We start from the raw sequence: 23,997 nt of genomic DNA, 5'->3' as shown, positions 1-23,997 counted from the left end.
AGGTACTTGTTTTTCGATGTGAGAATGGAAGCCATTTATGTTCTTCATTGTTCCCCATCATTAATACTCACGTGCTTTCTGACGCAACATAAATGATCATTCTTTCTATCTGAAGTGGTTAAAATAAGGTGGTTTTGAAAATGGATGGATGATTTCTTGGTGGGATGTACCAGGTTTTGCATGGAAGAAAGTCAGAGGCTTGCTTTGATGAGTAGTGAAGGAGGAATACTTCCACCATTACTTTGTGACTTTGACAAACAGGTTTCTGAAATACCTCTGTATGGGCAAAAGGCAACTTGCAGCCTGGCCACGATGGCTGCAGCGTTGCTCTTGGTGCCGTGATGTACGCTTCATCGGGGGCTGCAGCTGGGAGAGAAACAAGTCTCACTATTGTGTCTCCATAATGAAGAATAGCTGGACTGTCAGTGCGTGTTCACATCTCTAGAAATGTGAAACTGCTGGAGTACGGGCTATTTTAAGTGTAGGTAACTAAATAACTAATTGAAGACATATTATAAGCAGGTGCAGATTGTTTGCTCTCAACGTAGTTGCTTTCAAGTTCCTTAGGATCGAATCTCATTTTAATTTCTAATAGTTCAGAGCGTTGTTTGGAGAGCTTTATACAGATTGGATACGAGGAATAGAAATAAGATTTGAATTAATTTACTTTGGCTTATACTTTTCCATCCCGTTCCAGGCTTCAAATGCTTCATTTCGGGATCTGTTTCACAGTGCTTGTTCCATGAGTGCTATTTCATGATCTTACACAGCAGCTGGGTGGCCCATTTCTTTTTCTTAATTTCTCCACATTTTTAAAAATAAGCAATCAGAAAGCAGAACACTAGGTGTAAACCCCACGTTTTAATATTTAATGCTCAATTTAAATAGCTCAATTGAAAAATCAGTGGTTTGGTTCATACCAAACTCCTCTGTCGAAGCTCTTCTGAGCTCTCATGTTATTTGTGAGCGGTTTTCTTGGAGGTGAGGGGTTTAGGAGCAGAGATGAGGGCTTCTTGTCGTGCTTTTGGCAGCTTGCAGATCAGATTCTCACTGCCCGCAGTGCAGCTGTGAAAGAAGGTTGGGCTGTGCTGCTTCCTGTGTGACAGCAGCTCCTCATACACAGTGTAACCATTTCTCCCCACTTTCCCACCCTCTCCATTCTCTCATAACAAATAGATCTGTTAAGAGTGAGAAACAAACGTCTCACCCTTTTGCCATCTTTTCCCATCTCGATGTACTTGTCAAAGTAACTGGAGATGAGATCTTTTTTTCCCTTGCCTGTTGTAAACTACTTCCCCCCCCCCCCCCCCCCTTCCCCCTGAGCCTGATGCTGATCATGGAAAAGTAGCAGCCAGAACCATGGGGAGGGAAGAGGGGGTGGAAAGCTGCAGATTGGCTTAATCCTCATATAGAATTGTGACATTTCTTGATTAGACTGAGCTCCTCTTCCATTTTCTCTCTGCAGCCCAGTGTTTCATTCATTCATAACTTCTTGCTGTGTTTTTGTTTGTCAGGATTGCTTGTTTATTTGTTCTCAATTTTCACCCTGCAGCGCACCCAGCTCAGCAGTTCAGTCTGGTGAGGAAAGTAAGTTTGCACAGCTGATGCCAATTGTGTGGCTTGGGGTTGGGTGCCCCCAAGTCTCAGGACAGAGCTGGCTTCACTGCATTTGCTGCCACTTGATCCCAGCTCTGTGCAGTGCTGGGGAGAGAAGTGTCTGTCTGTGTTCTGTTCATTTATTTACAGGTTGGACGCTGGTCTCATCAAAATCAAGGGTACTCCCATAGTGGGTTCTCACCAGACCTCCCAGAGGGAAACACTGCTGCTGGTGTTGTCCCTTAAGTATTTTTGTCTTAAGTTGTTACCCAGTGCTCTATTCAACATGTGTTAAGGAACAAATCGTCCAGCTTAATTTGATTATTTTATTTAAGCCTTTTGGAAAGTACCTATAAAACAAGTGTGAAGGAACATGTATCAAAACACAGGTGTTAAATTGTAACCAGAAAAAGGGTTGTGTTCTTAAAGGGAAAAACCAGTGGGCTTATATTAGCTGTGCTGTGTTTCCATTCATTGTGCAAACTGCTGCCATGATGCTCTTGTTGTCTGGCTTCATACAGTGCCTGCCACAATGCTGGCTGGTTTTGAGGGAATAATGCAATAAATGTGTTTAATAATATTTTGTTAAGAAGCTGATATGTTGCAAATTGGCTACAAAATCACCCAGTATTCATTGGACTTGGAAAGTAAAGTTCTGATGAAGACTCTGGAAGAAGCCGGGAGGCCATCAGTTCTCTCACCTTGAGCAGCAATTCAGAAAAGCCCCCACATGTTACCAGATACTGCAGTGTTGTAGCCTCTCTAAAGAAATAATCCTGCTAATGATTTAAAAATATGTAAGTATGTATAAGTGGAGTTGACTCTTAAAGCACCAGCTGATTCATTCACTCTTTGTAGGTATTTTATCAGCTTTGCAGCTCAGGCCCAATAAGTAATCCTCATCCAGAGGATTTTTTTTTTACTTTACTGGGTTGTTTTCCAGGTTTCATCTGCTGTTCTCAGCACTTGTTTCCTTTCTTCCTTTTGTAACTGGGGTGAGAGTACTGACACAGGAGGGATAGAAAGAAGATGGAGCTTTTGGAATAAAGTCTTCAATGAAAATACTGTGAGGACTGAGATTGCCTTGGTGATTTACTCTGGTGAAAGAACAAGCGATTGGAGTGCTTACTGTGACCACTTTTAGACATGTGATGCCCATGCAAACTTCCTTACACGCAGTAATATATCCCAGTACTGACGTTCCTTGTGTTTCTAGTTTGAGTATGTAGAAGATCTACAGATCAGAGCGGCGTATTTTGGACACTGTTTGTTGCATCCATTCTCATTGCTTCAGTCACTCTCTATCCTGATAGTGGAAGGAAGCTGCTGTGATCATTCATTAACTGGTTGCCCATGGAGGCTGTGGATGTCCCATCCACAATGGAGGCATTCAAGGCCAGGCTGGATGTGGCTCTGGGCAGCCTGGTCTGCTGGTTGGTAACCCTGCACATAGCAGGGGGTTGAAACTGGGTGATCGTTGTGGTCCTTTTCAACCCAGGCCACTCTATGATTCCCATGCTGTCCATTTGCAGGAGTTGCAGTGCTGCACAATTCTGAGGCTGTCACCAAGAGGGAGAGGTGACATTTCTGTGATGCACACACGTGCTGTGGGCAGCTTGGTAAACGTCTCTACCCACACGCTGTGGGACGCAGGAGCTGTAACAAACTCAGTTTTGTTTTTTTTTGTTTGTTTTTGTTTTTTAAGCTGAAGCACGGATGGAAAAAGCTAGAATAAGAGTGCAGGCTGGCAGTTTGCTGGGAAGGGTAACAGCAAATTCATTTTCCAAAATGTGGTGCTAGAAGAGACAAGAAATATACAGTAGGAAGGATTAGCTGCTAAGGGATCTCGTCTGCATGACGAAGGAGGGGTACCCTTTTGCCTTAAGATTTTGTAGCTCTTAATAGAATCAGTAATTCCTTTTATAACATTTCTTTGTTACTGATGCTTTTAGCACTGCTTAATGTTTTATGTGATACAGGGAGATGGAACGTGATTTGTGCTCTGGAAAATAATTAGAATACTTTATCTGCAGCCAAGGCATTCTTACACTTGTGAGTGAGCCCTTCCCAAGTTCAAAATGGTTAAACTGCAGAGACAAAAAGAAATGCTGTAAAACCCAATGAAAAATGCAGCTTTGGGTCATTTTTAAACACTTCTGGCTTTTCACCAGTTCAGTGGAAATAAAGCCTTCAAAAACTTTCTCCAAGCCCTGTTAGTATGTGGTGTATGTGGGAAGAAATGATTTGCTTCTCCCATTGAGCCATGCGAATGAATCCCGAGTTTAACTGTTTTTCAGGATGGCTTTAACTGTGATATTGGGACGAGAGCCTTTGTAATTGAAACTCAAAATCTGCTTGAAGAAAAGCTCTGTATAGCAACTCTCTTACATCATGGCTGTTATTATATTATGATTAAATGTAACATGATAACATAAAGTCAGCTTTTGCCTTAAACTGCCTGTTTTACTTGGCACTTGGACTGTTGCTGCTGGCCCGTTCTCAGCAAGCTTGTCATTTTCATACATCCTGTTTGCTTACCTTCAAAATGAACATCTCTTTAGGAAATCCTATTTATTCAAGCGCAGTTCACTTGGAGTGGGTTAGGGTTGAGCACGCTGCCTGGGGCGTGCAGGGCTTTAGTTCCATTATGCCACAGCTTTCCTCAGTTTCCCATTTTCATGAGCTGTTCTCTAGCTTGTTACAGTCATCAGCCATCTTCATATTGACTGTGAGCAGCAGAGGTCGTGGCTGAGGGAGGAACCCAAAAGATCGAGGGATCCCAGGAGCTTTAAGGAGCCCTTTGCACTGCTTCAGCTTTGGTCAGAGTTGCTGTGGCTTTCAGAAAAAACAGAATGGAGTGTGAGTGAGGGAAGTTGCTGTCATTTGCTGGGGACTGTAATACAGTGCTGAGTTCTCCCTTTTTAATTACATTGGTCTTGAATGTGCCTGTGGTATAAGTGTACATATACATATGCATAGCCCAGGCTTTTGAGTGTTGTAGCTGTAATTCTCAGGGGAATTTTCCAGCCCTCCTTCCTTCTTCACATGCTGAATAAAGAGAATCAGAACTTTTTTTTCACCGTTGATGAAAATATCATCGTGATTTTGAGCTGAAAGGCGTAGGGAGGGAAGGCGTAGGGCGTTACACGCTTTCCTTATTTAAAAAGAAAAAGTTTTAAGGAGAGTGAGCACTGTGTTCGACCTGCAGAACACTTCAGTGCTGTTATTTTTAGTATCATTTGAGCACGTTATGCTGACCTCAAAAATATTAAACCTTGTGAAACTAATTTGGTTATCCAAGGCCCCACACTTGCTTATCTTCATCCTTTTTGATAAGGAAAATAGGGAGTGCCCTGGGTAATAGTTTAACGTTCTTGGTCAAAGTACAGGTGTGCTGTTAGAGAAATTGCTTTCAGTGTTTGGGATCAGAATAAAGGAAGCCTTTGATGTTGGCTTTGCTTGGGTTATTGGGTTTCTTTCTCTGAGACAGCATCCTGTGCCATATCTGGATGCAGAAAGGCACGGAGTCATCGCTGTGACAGACTGGATCCAGAAGTTTGATTGTGTAATGGATGATCAGCAGCACCTTTAAAACATAAGGTGAAATTAGTGCTCCGAAAGGGGTTGAATTGATAGTGCAGAGAGATGAGGTATGGCTCAGATGGTGCTTTAAATTGTGCCAAAACAATCCAAACCTGCTGTAATAAAACAGCTTACTGTAAGAGAAACATTTTAGGAGGAGTGAGAGAATTTATTATCCTTTTTATTCCTTCCTACTTAATATTTTACAGGCAAATCAAGAGCAGGTCCTTGAGTGTATTACATTTCAAATTAATGGTATGTGGCTGTTCAGCTTTTATGCAGTTCATGGGCAAAATGGTGATTCAGAGAACGTGTTTTGTTGGTTTATTACTTAAAGCATTGCTTGCTTCCTTCTTTATTTTTCAATGCATGGGTAGAAGAGCTGTGCTTAGGGCTGCCAGTGCATCTCTTCACAGTCCTGCTCTTCCTGTGAGTTCCAGGCTTGTTCTCTATATTCAGTGTTCTGTCCTCAGAACGTCCAGCCCATGTCCTTCCATGGAAAGTGTTTCTGTAAGCCTTGGCAGGACCTGTATTGTTACTGGAATGGCTCTGGGAGGTAATGGTGCTGCTCCTGCTGCAATTGTTGAAGCAGATTGTTTTTCCAGTTCCTGTCTGCAGGAGTTCACTGCCTTTTTTTTTTTTTTTTTTTTCTCAGTCACACCCAATGATCCATAAAGTTTATGGACTGAGATGTAAGTTCCATAAACTGAAGTTTGGGTGTGCGTTAAGGCGGGTGGCATTCCCCTGCTCCTTCTTGGTTTCTGTCCCCAAAGGAGATGGCAGCAGCCGTGTGCCCAGGTGTGCTGCACATGGCTCTGGTGCAAGCTGCCTTCGAGCTTCCAGCTGTGTGGTTTGGAGATATTAGGAGATACTTAAAAGAGCTCATTAGTAAGGGAAATGGATGCCTATGAGTAGTTGTAGGCAAGAGCGACTGCTGAAGTGTCAAGCCTTTGGTTGCTTTGATTCTTGCGTTGAATTTTGCAGAAGTTTCAGCTCATTCTGTAACATTTTGGCAGGCAGGCACTTACCAGTCATCCTCAAACCAGAGCTAGAAGGAACAAACCCACAGCCTCAGCCAGGGTTCCTCTGAAGGCTGGAAATAATGCGAACGTGCTCAGTTATGGCAATTCCACCACCACTGTTATTCCCCCCACACACCTTTTTCTTCCTTTCCTTATTACTTAATGAAGCTAAAAATACTTGAAGCAGATCTTTCAGCTGTCCTGTTTTCCCTTTCTCTGGGGTTTGCTTTCATGCATCTGTTGCTTCAAAACAGGGCTTCTGCAGCGCTGTGCATTGCACATGTTGTACTGCTGACACTCGAGCTTCCCACTTCTACTGCATGATGTAGTGGTGGCTGAATATTGTCATTGGATTTGCTGTTTAAGCCTTGAGAGACAATTAAAAGATTTTGCAGTAAGTCGTCATGTTATTACTGCTTGTTCATTTGATGCTAAATAGGTGTGATCGATGCCATTTTCTTTCTGATTCTAAAAAATGTCAGTGAAGATGACAGTATCCTTGTAGCATGCTTTGAATGTGTTGAGTAATTTTGTGACGTGCAGTGCTTGCAGTTCTCACCTGGATGTTTGAAGTACACGTGTAACTAATAGGAAATGCTTAGGGACTACTGATTAAAAAAGGCACAAGAAGCCCTTATCCTTATGGTTACCTGACAAATACCTGAGAGTGGCACGTTTTTTCTGTGTCGGTATGGTGAGGTAACGAGGAATCGTGACTCTCATGTCCCAGCACCTACAGGAATGACATTTTCTAAATAGAAATCACTGCATTACTTTGTTTAGTTGGTCCTAATAGGGAAAATAAATGGCATTAAAGTTCTCTGCACACTGCGTGCTGTAGCAGCCTACTTGGATACACATGCTGATTCTCACAAGTGGTGAAGTAATGATGTGATGCATTTGTCTCGAATGTGGAAGCCTGTGGAGTAGGGTGGTGATTACGGAAGTATTGGTGGTGTGGCTGATGTATTTTGTGTAAGGAGAGAGCTGAGAGGGTCCTGGAGAGCAGCTGGGTGCATTTCAGTCTCTGCAATTAGTGAGAGGATGTAAGTGGGTGTGAGTGCTGAGCACGTCTCTGGGTCAGCGCAGCCACGGAAACCACCTGTGTTTTTCTTGGTCTCTTGCAAATTAGAAGAAGGAAGGCGGCTTGTTTTTCACTGAGCTTAGGTAAATAAAAATGTATAGCATTTACCTCTGAGCCCTATAGCCTTTAGTGGAGACTGCATGTGTGTTTTAGTGAAGCTCGTGTTTGGTTTCCTCTTGTGTGCATACTGTGAAGTCCAGTTCTTATTCCTTTGGAATCAGTGTGGGACTCTTCCCATTAATTTCAGTATTATTTCCAGCAGATTCCTGCAATCTTAAGATGCATAGTTAGAAACAAAACATGAGAAAAGAATATAAATGAATTCTGATTCTAAGTAAATCTGGCTTCCAAGGCTAGCTACTGCTCTTCTGTACATGCTGCTTGGTGGTGGTGGTCTTTACTGAACTCCTACGACTGTCCAAATTCTTCATTCTAAGTCACAGGAGGTGACAAGCTGGCAGTGACAAAGGGTGTTGGATGTGATTCTGGTAGAGTCAGGATGGTTCTGTTGCATATTTCCATGCTGGTAAGCACTCTTCTCTTACATCCATTTTACTGACCCATATACTTGTGCTGCGTTTATGGTGTATTTCTGCTGGACTGTGCTTTAGTTTTATTGCGCCTCGAGTCAAAGTGCCGCTTGAGGTCTTGGCACACGTATCCCCAGCTTACCAAAAGAGAGGCTGGGCTTCAAGATGCATGAGGTGCATGCCAGGAGCCATGAGATGTTTCTGAAGCATGCTTCTTCTAGGAATTTCAGTAGAGCACGTTGGCAAGCCTGATTCATAACAGCTTCTGCATTCATGTTTGGGGTGAGATATTTGTGCTTGTTTTGACAACTTGTTCTTTACTCAAATTAGTGTTTATTTTTAAAAGGATGTGTAATGTTGTTTAGGACTTCTTGTAAATAAGTGACAGCTGTGAGTAAAGTTACAGCCTAGGTAAGAACATAAAGTGAAGGTAGCTGCCCGAAGGGATCAGTTTCATGTTACGTGTGCAAGGTTGTAAATGAGCTGAATGCCCAACCTGTCATTTTCAGGTCTTATTTCTGTAGATAGAGATGAGGTTTTTCAGCAGTTTGCATTTTCTTAAGAGTGTAAATCACTGTGATGTTTCTGCTATGCATAAGGTAGGAAAAGGTAGGAAAAAGCCTTCTGAAAGGATGTCATCAAGGGAGTTTTCCTACTTACTGAATCACTGCACTTGTAAGAATCCCCAGAAATGCGAGAATGGAAGCTCTCCTTCCTAGGGCTGCTGTCCCTGTTCCTTGTGTGTGTTGGTTTGTCGTTAGAGGGTTACTGCTGAGTGTTGTGCTTCTTGGCATTGGTGTATCTTTCAGAAAAAAGAATTGAAGCATTTGTTTCGAAAAAAGAAAAACTCCTTTAAAGAATTAAATGGACTTTGCAAACAGATTTAAGGAAATGAAAGGTAGGTTGAATTTTGGGCCCACAGACCTGACAATGTCCTTTACTTCTAGTGTGTATGCTTTATTTGAGAGACATCTGGTGTTAACGATGTATATCAGTCAGCAGCAGAAAAATGTGAACCTTTTGACACCTTTCTGTAGAACAGCTAATCCACGTTGCAGCTCCTGAAGGCACTCCTGTGCTGTGTCTGTGGCAGCTATCTGCCCTATGGTGACTGTTCTGTGTGCACCTTAAACCTGCTGGTATTTCAGAAAAGCTATTTTACAAAAACCCTAGCAGTCACCAGCAGGACAAGAGCTTCAGCACTAGATTATTTTTCTGCAGAGAAGTACCAAACCCACTCATAGCAGGATTGAGCTGTGAGGAAAACCTTTGCTTTCCTTAAATACATTCAGATAACCTTAGAGGCTTGTATCCGTCCAACCAGAAGGCTCAGGGTTAAGGCTTCTGATTGCATCCAGGTGCTCCTCCCATCCCTGCTCACCTGGCAAGGCAGGAGTGGTAGAGAGGAGTCCAGGTACATGTGGTTACAGTGCATCTGTGTGCTGCTGCTACCCTGTGCTCCCTGGGCTGTTAGTGGGTGGCAGAGGAAGAGCAGCAGCCAGAGGGGGAAGGGTGCAGATGCAGTGAGAAGCTTTAACATCGAGCTTCCTGGCTTCTGCGAGAGCAAGTCAGACCCTTAATGTTATTTTAATGGATTGTTTGTTTTAATTTTTTAGTAAATATTTGAACATGATCCAGGCTTCAGAGGTTGCAGTGGATAAGAAATTTAAAAGCTTTGGTTCGAGATTACAGAAGGCTGCAAGAAAAGTTAAAGACATGGAAATGAGGGTGGGATGACAGGCTGCTATTTTGCCACAGAATACGGAAGATTGTAAAGGGCTGTGAAATTGAATCCATGACCCTGGAAGTCAGGCTCAGTTTAAGAAGTGTCATGTTGGGGGGGAGGTTCCTGAAAGTCTCAGGATAAGCTGAGCTTGTTTTCCCCTTGACAGAGGATCTAGGATGTGGGGGGTGGATGTGTGTGCCATTTGCTATCTGTGTTTCATAAAATGCTGTACCATATACTTAAATAAGCCAGCAAAGTGACACGATTTTTTTAACAGAATTTCATGTTTGTATTGCTGAATGTCGCTTTGGACCACTTTACGGTTCTGTTCCTTGCACTGAGCTGCATCATTTGCTGCTAACGGGGGTGTGGAAAATACTGCTCTGAAACATGCATTGCTTTCTGCTGCCTTTCCAAGTGGGTGCTGCAAAACCAACTGCGTGGTGCAGTGTGACATTTCTCCGTAAGAAACAGCAGAATGTAGCTCAGCGGTGGAAGAAGGTAGTGTTTTGTTCAGACGTTTCTGATTCATAAACCGTCTCTCGGCGAATGTAAACTTTAAATAATGACTAGGGCTGTGATTAAGTTGCTGTAAGTTTACTTAAGTGTTGAGTTATTGTCTGCGATTCAGTGATAGCGCGTTTAGGCAGAAAGATTGTGCAACAGGAAGTCGTGCTGCAGTTCAGAAAGGATTTTGGCAAGGCAGGGTTTGTGGGCTTTTTGCGGTCAAGGTCACTGGATGTGTTTGAGTTCTGGGGAAGCAATGCTGAGGTGCTCCTGGAGAGGGTTCTCCTCCTTGTTCTGCTGTGCTTTGGGGCTTGCTCTGCAGTGCCTTCTAGCTCTGACATTCATTTTAAAGACATAAGGGAAAATCAGGCTGCACTTTTGTGTGAGTCACAGAAATTGTTATTTTAAGGAGTTCTGTTTTGCAGTGCTGTATTTTATGTTTTCCTGAGGCAGCTTTAGTGAGAAGAATGATTTTTGAGAGGGATGGCTTTTAATCTCGTTATCAGTTTGGGCTGTGTGGGCTCTTCCTTTGACAGATCTTTTTGCTATCTCTGAGGGAAATCAACTGTGCCACATTTCTCCTCTTTCATCTTAAACATCTAGTGAAGTTGTGTATATTTTATGTACTTCAGCTTGGTTTCAAGCTTGTCATTGAAATCCTGCTTTACTTCTGATTAAGAAGATGACCATTAACATTTCACTTGTGCAGCAAGCAGAGTTATTATATTCAGTATGAATAGGGCTTGCAATGTCATTTTTACATTTGTTTCAAAACATAATTGCATTTTATTAGTGCAGTTCATGTTTCACACCAAAATACGCAACGAGTCTGTAACATGCTTCATTTTAGAGTGCCTTAAAATAAATTAAAGATTGGGGTTTTATAATTAAATTCCCATTAAAGAATAGCAAGTGTTCTTGAGATTGGTACGTAGCATTTGTATTGCGTGTTCGTGTTGCATTTTTGTCCTGTACCACACTATGAGCATGTGGTTTATTTAGTCAGTATGACTGTTTGAAGGTTGCGTGGCCATTTAGGGTTCAGGCGTGTAACAACAGACATAGGTTAGCAAGGTGCTGGCTTTCTATAAACAGTATTTAAGGGGATATTAAGTGCTATTTACTGAAATAATTGATGATTTGTTTTTTTTCTGAGCACCAGTAGCATTTCTAAGGATGTGTGTTAGAGTAGAGGGTAGGTATTGATGGGTTTCCAGCAGAAAGTGCTTCTCATGAGCATTGCACCCATGGAACACTTGGGTGAGTGCCTGTCTGCTATGGTGAGAGTGCTGCAGTTGTACTCTGGTTGGCAGACGTTGGGGCTGGAATGAGAAGAGAGCAAATGCACATCAGTGACCGAACACAGAAGGGTCAGTAAGATCTGTTGTCCTTCTGTGTCCTGTCTGCAAGATTCTTTTGCTGTTTGCTGCTGGGTAAGCAATCTGAAATGTTAAGCAATTGCATTCAAATTAAAGCTAGCTGTGTTTGCTAGAGGTGCCTCAGGTCAGGTGGCAGCAGGGAGTGCAGCAAACAGGAGAAATTCCAGTGACCCGTGTTGAGTCATTTTTAAGTACAAGAACTGTTAGAATAGGTAAAGAATGTAACTGCCAGCTTGTAGTAGGGCTGCTCACTTCTGCTCACTGCAAAGATCCCTTTCCCCAGCTGCTGATTTCCTTCACATAGTATCCTGTGTGCAGAACTGGGACTTGCAGTGCAGATGGCAACTTCTTGACGCTGTCAGAGGTTTCAGATACAAGCATTTCTAGTGGGAGGAAGCTGAGGAACCTCACCCTGCTGCATTCATATTGGCCTAATTTGGATTATGAAGTAGGAAGCAACATTTTAAAATTCAAAAGCAGCATCGTTTGCATTTGCACACAAGAATTATCTACCCTGCTTTGCTCTGCAGTGTTTAAAACTACTTGTTTTGAAAGAGGAAAAATTCATGTACTGTATTCTTGTTTTCATTTTTCCTTATCTCCTCAGGAAGTCCCTTTTTTCCACCCACGCTTAACTGCTTTTGTGTGAATGTAATGGTTTAATATTATTCCCTGGAGTACTTTTATATATTTATGGCATCCATACAGTAAAAAGATACCCTCTGAATATCTTGTTATGAGGATTGCTTTTCATTTTAAGACTCCATAAAGAGGATATAAATGAAGCCTGTACTTTGAACTGTTTTTTTTTTCCTTTCCTCAAATGTTTAATGTGTATTTATTTATCAACCTACAATGCTCTGAGTGTGTTGCTGGTTTAGGGATGAGCATTCTGCTCATATTTTTCCAGAGAGCTTTCAGTGGTGGATTAAGTATGATGCATTAGATCATCAAACAAAATCGTTGTATAAAACTTCTGAATTGAAGCAGACCTACATGGATCAGCACTAAGCATGTATAGTTGGACAATGGGTCTTCAGTAAATACACATTTTTGCTGCTGTAGGCTTTTTTTTTTTTTTCCAGTTAAATTTTAGTAGGAGCAGATCATAGTCATATGTAAATTGAATGTTCAGCTCCCTACTGAATTGCATATAGAGCTCCATAATGTACAAGCCTGGGCAGGATCTTTCTCACTCTTTCTGCAGCTCGTAAAGGTGTGGAATCCAATGAAAATACAAATCTTGGCTGAGGTTGCATAGACACTTCTCAGCAGAGCAGTGAGTGTCCTTTTAAAACACTGTCTTATTCCCTTAGCATTTTCAGCCACCTTCCATCGTTCAACCTCCTGAGCCTCTGCTGCGTTTTTTTCTTAGTGTGAGAGATTTTTTTTTTTACTGACTGTAGCTTTTGTTCCTGTTTTTATTAGCTTCAATGCTTGAAATCTTTTTCTGCCATCAGAACAAGCAGGCTAGCTATAACCTGTTTCTATTACATTTCCGTGCTCGAATAACTCATCTTCTCTGTTCCTTTGTAGGCATTCGACCTCCGATCATGAATGGGCCCATGCACCCACGCCCATTGGTAGCGTTGCTGGATGGCAGGGATTGTACAGTAGAAATGCCTATTCTGAAGGATGTAGCCACAGTGGCATTTTGTGATGCTCAGTCTACACAAGAAATTCATGAGAAGGTAATATTACAACAATAATTCTGGTGTTTTAGAAAGCACAGATAATTTAATGATTACAGATACGGTGTTTTGTGAGCGATGACAGTGTCTTAGATGTTGTGGTTGGGTTAATAGTTAATTACCTTGGTGATTTACTGGTTGTTTATTAGAAGTGATGAACAAAGATAAAAAATGTCTGTGTCAGACTATGCCTTCTGTGCAGTGCATCCTTGGCTGGGGCTTGTGTGTATGCTTACCAACTGAATTAGATTTGGGGAGAGCATTTATTTGGGAAAGCTGCATTACTTGATGTTTTGAAATGCTTCTTGGAAACACTGTTGCTAAGCTTTCAACTAGAAGGCCAAATATCAGTATTGAATTGGCTGTGTGAAGAACTTTCAAACTTCTCTGCTTAGCCAACTGCTGGCTTAGAAGATGTGTGCACTGTGAATTCATGCTGGAGTTTCAAACCAAAGGCTAACCAGAAATTTATTTTCTAAAAGAATTTAGAAATGCATTGTAACTGTACATTATCCCAGAAACGTGTGCCTTTCCTGATGATTTGGAGATGTGTAGAACAACCAGTGGTTTCTAATGCTGTCGAAGGATTTCTTGTTTGCTTAGAAGCATCCTCATTTTTTGTGATGATAGCTAAGGGTGCCAGCTGGCTTGTGTACCTGCATGGTCTCTTTTGAAAGCTTCTTTCAGCATGAATACCAAGCATCTACCTCAGATCTTTGCTGCTTGTCAGACAGCAGAAGAGTGTTCCCACAACTGTATTTCTGCAGAGGCAGAATTAATTTTGATGAAGTTATTGTTGGCTGTTAGCAGAGAAAGTCTCAACTGCCAAGTATTCCTTTACCTGATAGAGTGAAACCTACTTTTGTGGAGGTAAAAACTGTAATGAATTTGGTGGCAGAGGAGGTCAGCTGGATCTGTTCCAGGTGAATTTGTTTCCCTGCTCCAGTGAAGATTCATAACAGATGAGTACAAATCCAAGTATTAACATAAAGGCTTGTTGCGTGTCTGCATCCACTTCTGCAAACAGAGCATGTGGTTGTGTGTACTGCTGAGCATGCTTCAGATATGAAGGCATTACATCAGCTGAACTGAATTGCACCAATAAGTTTGCTTCTCTATAAAGATATTGTTAAGCTTGTTCTATGCTAATTATAGTAACCCTTAGGCTTGTTATTTCAGAAGCTTTTCACTAACTGTTTTAATTGCTTATTTACTTTTCATTTTCTTATATAGCTTTGTTTAAACATTTTAGAGCCTGGTATCTGTACATGATGGAAGATTTAATCTTTTCTTTGACTTTCTTATAAAGCCAGCTACTTGTATGGAATACCAATACAATGTTTTCCTTTCTGTTACTACGTGAGTAGTTTTTTTACTGTAGTCCTTTTCATGTCAGCATGTTTTTTGGTGAGAACCCACCAACAAACTCTTCAGCTTCCAACTGTCTAAGAAATATATTTTTATCCTGAAAAAAAGTTTCTATTGTTAAAACTTCTAAGATTTTTAAGAGCTATGGTTGTATATTTTCTTTTTTCCAGCATTAGAGGATTAAGAGGTTTTTTATGCTGCGACAGCACAGCAAGCTAAAACAGCTGGTTCTCATGTTTCAGACAAAAATAAGAGATGACTCTCCTCTTGTAAAGCCCTGTATTCCTTGGTGGCCCTCTGATGCAGATTTGTTCCCCATACAGGAATGTGCTTTTGTCAGAACAGTTGTCTATAATGATCTTATACGTTGTTTTCTGCAGCACCGGTACTGGCTTAACATTATTTTGAACTCTTATTCTGTTGTGACACTCCATTTTGAGAGAATAAAATTTTACTGAAACCTAATGCCAGTGTTATACATTGAAAGAGATCAGTGTTTTTGCTGTGTGTACAGCCAGAAGTGTTTGCTGTTGTGGGAAGGGAACCTAAAAGTAACTGACTAGAGAACAAATACAAACAAGCAAGAACATCCTTGTATTCATCAGTAATTTTTATTTTTTTTTTAGTATTTTTTTTAAGTTCATTTGTAAAGGTTGAGAAAGGCCTTTTCTCTTAATTATGCATCTCAAGAAATGGAATATAATGACTTATTTCTGTCTATTTTTCATCATATTTAAATGCCGCTTTAATTTTATTCTTTTCCTGTCTCACACCATCATCAGAAATGTGGCACGTGGATAGCTGGGTTCTGTTTAGAAGGACTAAGTAGCACATGAAGAAGAAACATTGTCAATGCTGTTTCACTCTATTAGTAAATAATAGCCGCCTGCTCTTCAGGTGAACACTGACAGCTGCACCACCTGTACAGTGCCCTACTTTGCTTACAAAAATCCACTCATTTATTTTTAATGCATCAAGACTGGGAATTCCTGAGTGACATGATTGCTTTTCCTTAGAAACACCAAATATTTTCCCTTATCAGTGATGTATAGTAAATGAATTATGGAGGTTGAAAGTCTGTATATCTCAAGTTGTAGCTTTGAAAAAGAAAATAAGTGAAACTTGATGAGTAATGCAGGTAATCTCTTGCTGATCTTTATAAGTATTTGTATTTAGTGCATATGCTAAAGCTTGCTTCCATTGTTTCTTATATTAAAAGAATTCATTCTTATTGAACTCAATAATGTGTAAAGTTTTCACTAGCAACCAGTATGTTGTCAAGATGCAGATATTCATTAGTCCGAAGTGTGATGCAGTCCTAAAACATTTGGGTTTGCAGTTTGTGTTCTGCCAGACGATAAACTTCTGTGACAAAAATCACCAACCCTCATCCATGTTCAGATTGGTAAAGTAATATAACATAGATCAGTTCATGAAATGCAGAGGCCTGCTTGCTTTGCATATGCAAAGTGCTCACTTTTCACTTCAGTTGTTTGCTTGCTTTGGAAAAAAAATGACCTCTTTGAACCCATTTTTAGAGCTGTAGTGAAGAAATATCTGTATTTCAGTACTGCCTGTCTGATGCATTGTTTGGAAATGGTGTTTTAATGAATGTAATCATTTTTTTCAGGAGAAGTTTTTTTTAAAATCAGGAGTTGCCTATTTAAAGCAGTATTTAAAATGTTTGTAGATTTATAATGCACATTCCTGGCTGTTCTAAATGGCACTGCCTTGTTCATTAACATATATTTGATAATGGATGTTCTTTTGCTAAAGACCATTGTGAAGGAAGAGACAAAACTCCAGGAAAAGACTCAGTGCTGAGAAGAATGAAAGGCTGCAAAAAGATGAGAAAGCTGTGGTTTTTGGTGGCTTCCATAGCTCCCTGATGGCAAGGAAGTGAGGAATCGGCAGTGAAAGGGAAAACATACTGGAATCCAGAGGAGGGATTTCTGTTTGAGAGAGTTTGAGAAACAGGATGATGGCTTAAACACTGTGTTTAAAAATGGCTGGACAGGAGTGGAAATGGAGAGTGCAGAAAGAGGGATTTGTGTGAGATTGGGAGACAGCAGTAAACTGCAACCTAGATGGTTTGTGTTTTTTCACAGACAAGCTGAGGGGTTTTAACACATGCAGGCAGTAAGGAGGAATAGAAATCAGGATTTGGACGCCATTTGTACGGATCAAAAGCAAGATGCTAGCAAATACTGTGTACCTTTATTGTGTGTGCTAATAGAGTTTTCTTCAGATAGGTTAGTGTGCAAGTTTCAGTTCTGTAGGGTTTTCCCTATGTCAGAGAACTTCTCATTCTCTTTTTATGGCTAAAGAATTAGCAGTATGGAAAATAAGTAGCTTGACTTTAAGCAAGTCACAAATAAATAATCACACATATTAGAATTCTGCTTCACCTGAGGTCAAAGCTGTTGTTACTGGTGCTGCTGGTTGAAAAGCAGGCTGGTTGGTGTGGGTATGTTTCATTGCTTTGAAAAGGCTGCCAGTGCTGATGTGAATCCTGACTTTTACTGAGAGTGACCCAAAGTACTGCAGCAACTTTGCAGCTGAGGACATTTATTACAGTTCTTCAGAAGTTACATGTGTGTAGGGATTTATTGATTTTTTATATATATATATATATTTTTTTTTTTTTTTTAATTATTTTTATTTTTGCCACTCCTCATCTCAGTGGAGAAGGTGGTTTGTGTTCAGGACTATTGGTAGGTATTTGTATCTCAGGATGCAACAGTCATCTAAACTTTTGGCTTCTAGGTTCTCTCTTATTATAAAGACTGTACACAATGATGTGAAGTTGAGCATTTTGTCAGTCAGACTGTATCTTGGAGAGCTGGTGGTGATTGGGAACTGGGTTTTCTCACCCTCTCAGGAGACTTCACCGAGTCATTTGGAGTAGAAATTCACTTCAAGATTTTGGTGGTTTGATTTTTATATATATTTTTTAATTTTAATAGAGATCATATTAATATCAGTTAAAGTTAGTACTTTAAATTGTTTTTATTTCTTCTACAATTAATTGTTTAAATCTGCCTTTTCAGTTTTCAACCTCAGATTGCTTCCAAGTAGCAGTTTTGTTCTACCATAGGTGTTCGTCCAAAAAAGGCCACCAAAAAAATTAAGCACAAAAATATTAGCTTGTTTCCTTCTTCATTCCAGGCTAACTTGCTTTTTTGCTCTCTCTTTTGCCCTGTTCTCTCCTTTTGTCTCCCAAAATCCTTTTCCTTTGAGTGGTTTACTATTCTTTCTCCTTTCATGGCAGCTTACACAGCCTGCACTTCTGCTTTTTGTAGCCTTGCTCTTTCCCTACTCTTTCTTTCTATTTCTTTACCTTGGAGTCATCACAGGCTTGAGCACACCTTTGAGGTTTTTGTGTTACCTGAGATTTTTCAAGTTGAAATTCTTTGGTCTTCAGGCTTTTCCTGACTTCATCACACAGGGAGAGAGAGAGAGAGATACACACACAGTGCACTTCCTAGCTAGAAGGAGCTAAGCATAAAAATAATATGCCAACTCTGGCAATAGAAGTGTTAAGTCCAGCAGAGAAAAAATAAAGGGATCCCTGCAAACTCGAATGAAAGAGACAGAAAGCACAGCTGATTACAGATGACCTATAGAGCAAAATGTATATGCTGTGAAAAGAGTCTGCGCGTGTTTTGTTTTTTTCTTTTTTTTCTTCTTCAATTCTGTGGTTTCCTACATCTTCAGTTAGAAGGAAAAGAAAGAAGGCAGGAGGTTGTTTTGGCTGGATGTACTGCTTCTTTCAGGTGCCCAGTTCCTCAGAACACTGAGGAAGATGCATTACTCAGCTGGAAGTGCAGATGTAGTCTGAGTGGTAAACCCACACTGCAGCCTTACAAGGGTTAGCCTTTAGTAAAGCTAAAACACCTCAAATTCCTTGAGCTCTGCTCAAAGCACAAACCAAAATTATCTTTGCAAGAACACTATGTTTCCATATTTCTGTTGTAAATGAAAACGTGTAAGTTGAACTTCCTGTTTGGTGGAGTAGGACCAGGTGTTTTCAGTCACTCATCTGTATAGGAATGAACTGTAGAAGCGTTTCCAGTCAGTACCATTATTATCTAAGATTGTTTCAAAGAGAAGCTGAAGAACTTTCATAATGCTATAAATGTTTGGAAACTGCAACAAATCAAACACGCTGCTGCTGTTCAGATGACTGCTTGATTTGTTTCTATTTTATTAATGGTAAAATAAGATCATTTTTGCAGCTTCAGATTCTTATCCATTTAGAAGTGAAGCTGTAACTTTGCATTTGCACCATCACTGCAGTTTATATTGATGATACATTCCCAACATTGCAGTTGTCCAGCAGATTACATTTTCAATGTATGTGGATTAAAATGAAGCTGTAATGTATACTTGGGAATAAGTTGATGCTTAGGAGTTAATCCACTGAAGATCTAAGGAGACTGCTTGAATGTACCTTGAATCAAATTCCTTATGAAAGACTGAAAGAAAAATGAGAAAATGAAATCCTAAAAACCTTTCTTACACCTAATAGAACAAAATGCTACCTTTAGTATTTATTACTGTAAAGTTGTATAGAAAATTGGTGTTTGTATTCAACGACCTTTCTGCCAGATTAGTCATTGGTAATGCTGGAGGTCAAGTGCAGCCTTCGCAGCAAGATGGCAGCACCTGCAGACAGCCGGAGGGCTGCTGTGCCCAGCAGGCAGCCTGTATCGATCCTACAGGCAGAGCAGGCTCTGTCATGTGCGCAGTTAGCAGCAAGCATCTTACTTCATTTCCTGGTACTGGATCCTTACTAAGGATCACTGGGGCTTGAAAATTGCTCATGGTTGTTAACAGCTTTTTCTGACGCAGTTCTGTGGGTTGATGCCTTGTCATCGGTGACTTTCATGATACAGTGATCCTCTGGTGAAGAAGTTTGATTCATCCTAGTGTCTGACAGACTTGAACTGAAATGCTACACAATTCTGTGATGTTAATAGAGTATGCAAGTTAATGCATAGCAGTCTTGATGAAAAGATCTTTCATTTAAAGCCTTTCTTGCCTTCCAGTTCTAGAACTCCATAATCCAAATAGCTTTGTTACCACATTTCCAGCTTGCCAGTTTTCCCATGTGCTGTACAGAACCGTAGCTACAGACCTCTTTCTCTTTACCTTTGTCACCTGAATAATTCAGGTGGGATATTAGGAACAAAATTCTTGGAAAGAGTGGTGATGCATTGGCAAAGGCTGCCCAGGAAGGTGGTGGAGTCACCATCCCTGGTGGTGTTCAGGAAGTGTGGAGGTGTGGCACTGAGGGACATGGTTAGTGGGCATGGTGGGGATGGGCTGATGACTGGGCTTGGTGATCCTTTTTAAAAGGAATTTGCCTGCAAGTTAGACATTTACATACAGTTGAGTGTATGTGTATCTATTTTTAAAAACTGTATTTTATAAACTGTAAATCTACTGTCATATTATGTGTATACTAGTAGTTCATGTATAGTTATACTGCATATATTGTTTCTATACTGCATATATCCTATGATTCTATATTTGTAGTATGTTTATATGGGTCTTAGAGTGTTTTTGGGAGTCTGTAAGTAATGTTTGTTCATGTAAATGTTTTATACTTATTTGTATTTGTGTAAGATGTAAAGCAAAGTCATAATGTTTAGTGTCTGAACTAGTAGCACTGCAGTTCAGTAGAAGACCATTAGACAGTGTCCTGGTGAAAGTGTTCCATGAATTGGATGTGTTACTGACAGTGATGCTGATTGTAGGAATCAAACGTCAAGCTGATGTCTCATAAATAGAAACTGGAACTAAAGAGCAGCACAGACTGATGATTTTAGAGACCTGCTGACTGCTGTTTGAGCACACAGGGTTATATTTTTAGTTTTAAATGTCTTTGTTTTGCATGGATCCTTCTGTTCTGATGAGGTTTTTTTGAGCAGTTAGAAGCCTCCTGCAACTTTCCCCTAGAATATTGACTATGAATTTCATGGATTGCTGCTCCTCTGCAAGTCAAGTAATGCAAGGCCTGCTCAACTTAATTGCAATACATTGTCAACCTAAATGTGCAAAAGTAACTTTTGATGACATTGGAAGATTTAACTGGGGATGACACAGCAAGCTTCAAGTCCAAGAAATGCAGTATTCTGTCATTTCTAGAAGCAGATGGAATGTATCAGTTCTGGTAATGATTTCTGAGAGGTCTTTTTAAAAAATAACGCCGTGCTGTCATTCTATATTTATTTTACAAATGTCTTTTGTCTCTGCATTGAAGTAGTTTGGCATTTTATGTACTGTGTTATGTTTTTGTGATCTGGATTGATCTGCAGGCTTTTGAGATCAGTTTTTGTAGAATTCGTGTACGTTTAGGTGACCAAAGAGCAAAAATGACTTGCTGTTTTATTATTAATATTTTATAGTACTCTTACGTTTGTTTGGTAAAACACTCAAGATACTGAGCTTTTAATCAAATAATACGAGGCATGTATGTTGTAATGGTCGCCATGTAGTATCTGGTATGATGGCTAAAATAGGCTGGTGTTGAAATAAAATGAAAAAACTGGAAGGGAAACGTTTAATAAGGATTTGAACCTTCAACATTCACTACTGAAGATCTGTTAAATTCTTTGAAGTAGAAACATTTCCTACTACAATGTCAGCAGTTCTCTAAGCGCCTTGGAGAGGTGGCATATTGTGAAAGCAAAGTAGTCATTCTGAGGTTGAAGAACAGCAAAAAGACCTGTCTGAACAGTTCTGATTGGAAACGATGTCAGCTCACTGAAGAGGGTATGAAAAAGCCTTTCAGCAAGTTTTCTGTAGCTTCACCTGGAAGTAAGTCAGTAACTGAGGGCAGAACAATAATGCAGATAGCTTCCTTCTGTCACTGAATGATTATGTATCCAACTTGTGTCCTGTTTCAACTTTTATCTCAGATCCTTTCTTCCCAAAAAGGCCAACTGTCATCAGATGAAAGCAGAAAATGGCTGCTGAAGGTACGCAGCTACCTCTGTTTGTGCTGTATCAAACCTTGCCTGTTTTGTTTCAGTGCAGGAGAGCTTAAAAGAGTATTGTCTGACTGCCGCGTACCTGAAATTTCTACCATGCTTGTTTATTACATCTGTACTGCAAATTGTCAGGGGTTGATTTTCTTTCTTTATTTATTTATTCTTTTTTGTAACGTAACTGCAGTAGATGCTAGACCTGCTTATGTTTCTGCTGGATTTCAGTTTCATTTATTACTCAGATTTAGTTCACATTTTATTTTTTGATCTAACAATCTCTCTAGACTTAAGTACGTTTAATATGTAATGGCTGAGAATGTAATTTATACAATTGATATCAAAGTACAGAAACTGTTGTTATAGCTGTAAGTGGCATTATTAACATTAACCTCATTGCAGAATGCTTATAACTTCAGATTCTCTTTTTTCTGCTATTTTGGTACGTTTGTGTCACATGGCTAGGTACAGAAAGCAGTGACATAATTTAATTATCAATAATTAACGCGAGATAATGTACAACAGCAGAAAAGTGTGTGTTGGCACTACGTTTCTTTGCTAACTCATCCATAATCCTAGAAGCTGTTAAGAGATGAAACCTTCTAGCCCTTAATAGTAAGAAGAAAATCATAAAAGATTTGTCATATCTTTTGGTTTCATATCTCATATAATGAATAAATGAATGTGGAAATGGTTAATGTCAGCATTAAACCATAGTTGAAAAATGGTTTTCCTTTTCATTTAGTGCATTCTTATACCAGCAAATAGTTTCTGATATCCTCATGCCAGGCCAGAACGTGAATGGACTTAGAACTGTAGTGTCCACACTGGTGCTCACAAAGAGCAAATTACAGTCTTGATTGACCAAGTTAATAAACGATGTGTGATTATGAAGTGAAATTCCCAAATGAAATGCCTGAGCCCATTCATCTGTCTTTTAGCCCTTGCTTACAGTGGTTCTTGAGGTAGTGGAAGCTCTCTGCACACCCAAACACTCTGCCCTGTCCAGTTCTGGAGCAGAGAAAGAAGGGCCTGCCTGTCCCATCAGTCTTGAGTTGCATTGCTGTAAGCTACTGCATGTTATGTATGAGCAAAGGATGTTACTGTCAGTGCTGCAGCTGTCTATAGCAACCCCTAAAGAAGCAGCAGTAGTGTGTGTAATATAACACAGAATGGAGGACGTGGCCAGCTGGAGAGGCCTGGGAAATCACAGAGATCTTCAGGACCTCAAAGTCAGAAGCACCAAGTGCATGGAAATGCATCAGTGTGGAACTCAGGGTTGTGACTTGGAGAAGAAAGAAGCCCTGCTGGAAACCTGAGCGTGCAAAATAAGATGTGCTTTAGGAAGAGATGGATTCAGATTTATGTTTTTGCCAAGGGTTGTCAGTGTGCTGTTGGCCATGTGGAAGTGTGCATCACGTGAGGCTTCATTAGGAAGGATTTCCACTAAGTATGCTAGCGTTGGTATAATGGAGTAGGGAGAGGAGTCTCAAATAGCGATGTCTGCAGCTGGGTTACCCCTTAAAGAGCTGACCTTGTGCTTGCATGAGTGCACCACAGGGGTAGAGAGGTACCAGCCTGGAGCAGACTAGAACTGGGCCTGTGAAGGGCAGCCAAACAAGTGCTGAGAGGAGATACGATCGCTGTTTATTAATACGTGTGGATTACAAACACCAAGGAGACAAAATGTGGTTTGAGCAAGCAGCCAATATGGCACCAGCAAACAGACCTGAGCCGTGCTGTAAGTTGCGACTGGAAATTCTGTGTTATTTGAACAGTGAGATCGTGGAAAAAAATTCTATCAGAAAGCAATGGGGCAAAAGTACCCACAACACCTATGGGCATTGTAGTCTGTTTATGAGAAAGGCTGTTTGACATGCAGACTGTACCAGACACTTTGTGTTGTAGAAAGTCCAAATTGGTGGTAGTGTCACTGTGGAAGCAAACACAACAAACTGTTTGTTGTTGTTGTTTTTTTAACCCTCTGTAACAGCTGAAGTAGAAGCATTTGATGAATGCAGTCATGCTGATTGGTGACTTCTAGATGTAATCTCCAAAGGACTTGTAGCATTAGAATCAAGGAGCTCTGTGTGCATATAACCATTTAAATCTTCAGAGCCTACAGCTGTTCTTTGAATTATGTTGTAGCCACATATTTCAAGGCTGTGTAACTTCTAATTTTCTTGTAGCTCTCAAGTAAATTCTGCTCAAAGGATTCTTGTCTCTGTCTTATTTAGAGCTGGGGTTGCCAGTCCTGGAGCACCTATTGAAATACAGATTATTCTGTGGGAGCAGTTCTCCTTTATTTTCATGGGTTTTGTTTCCATTTTCTTTTAAAATATTTTGTGTATTTTAATTTTTTGAAGTTACAGCTGCAGATCTTGTGTTCCAGTACATTGCTGTCATGCTTTGTGTGTGAGATCATACTTTGCTGTAGGGTTTTTAATTTTTATTTTTATGTTGATTGTTGTCCCTGATTGCCATACCCTAGAAAATGCTCACATGAGCAGGAGTAGCTCA

The 23,997-nt window shown here is 40.3% G+C and overlaps 1 protein-coding gene across 7 annotated transcripts in view; it reads left to right on the top strand.

The window, feature by feature from the left end:
* CTBP1 (C-terminal binding protein 1) overlaps positions 1 to 23,997 on the top strand; it is a 221,240-nt gene that overhangs the window by 170,929 nt on the left and 26,314 nt on the right. For all 7 annotated transcript variants that reach the window (XM_052681396.1, XM_052681398.1, XM_052681397.1 and 4 more), the window contains one exon: positions 12,963 to 13,117. In XM_052681396.1, the coding sequence (XP_052537356.1) occupies positions 12,963 to 13,117 (155 nt within the window). The remainder of the gene's footprint in view (positions 1 to 12,962; positions 13,118 to 23,997) is intronic.

Source organism: Tympanuchus pallidicinctus, unplaced genomic scaffold, assembly GCF_026119805.1.
Source record: "Tympanuchus pallidicinctus isolate F22 unplaced genomic scaffold, pur_lepc_1.0 scaffold2, whole genome shotgun sequence".
Lineage (NCBI taxonomy): Eukaryota > Metazoa > Chordata > Aves > Galliformes > Phasianidae > Tympanuchus > Tympanuchus pallidicinctus.
This window is presented reverse-complemented; position numbering and strand designations above follow the sequence as displayed.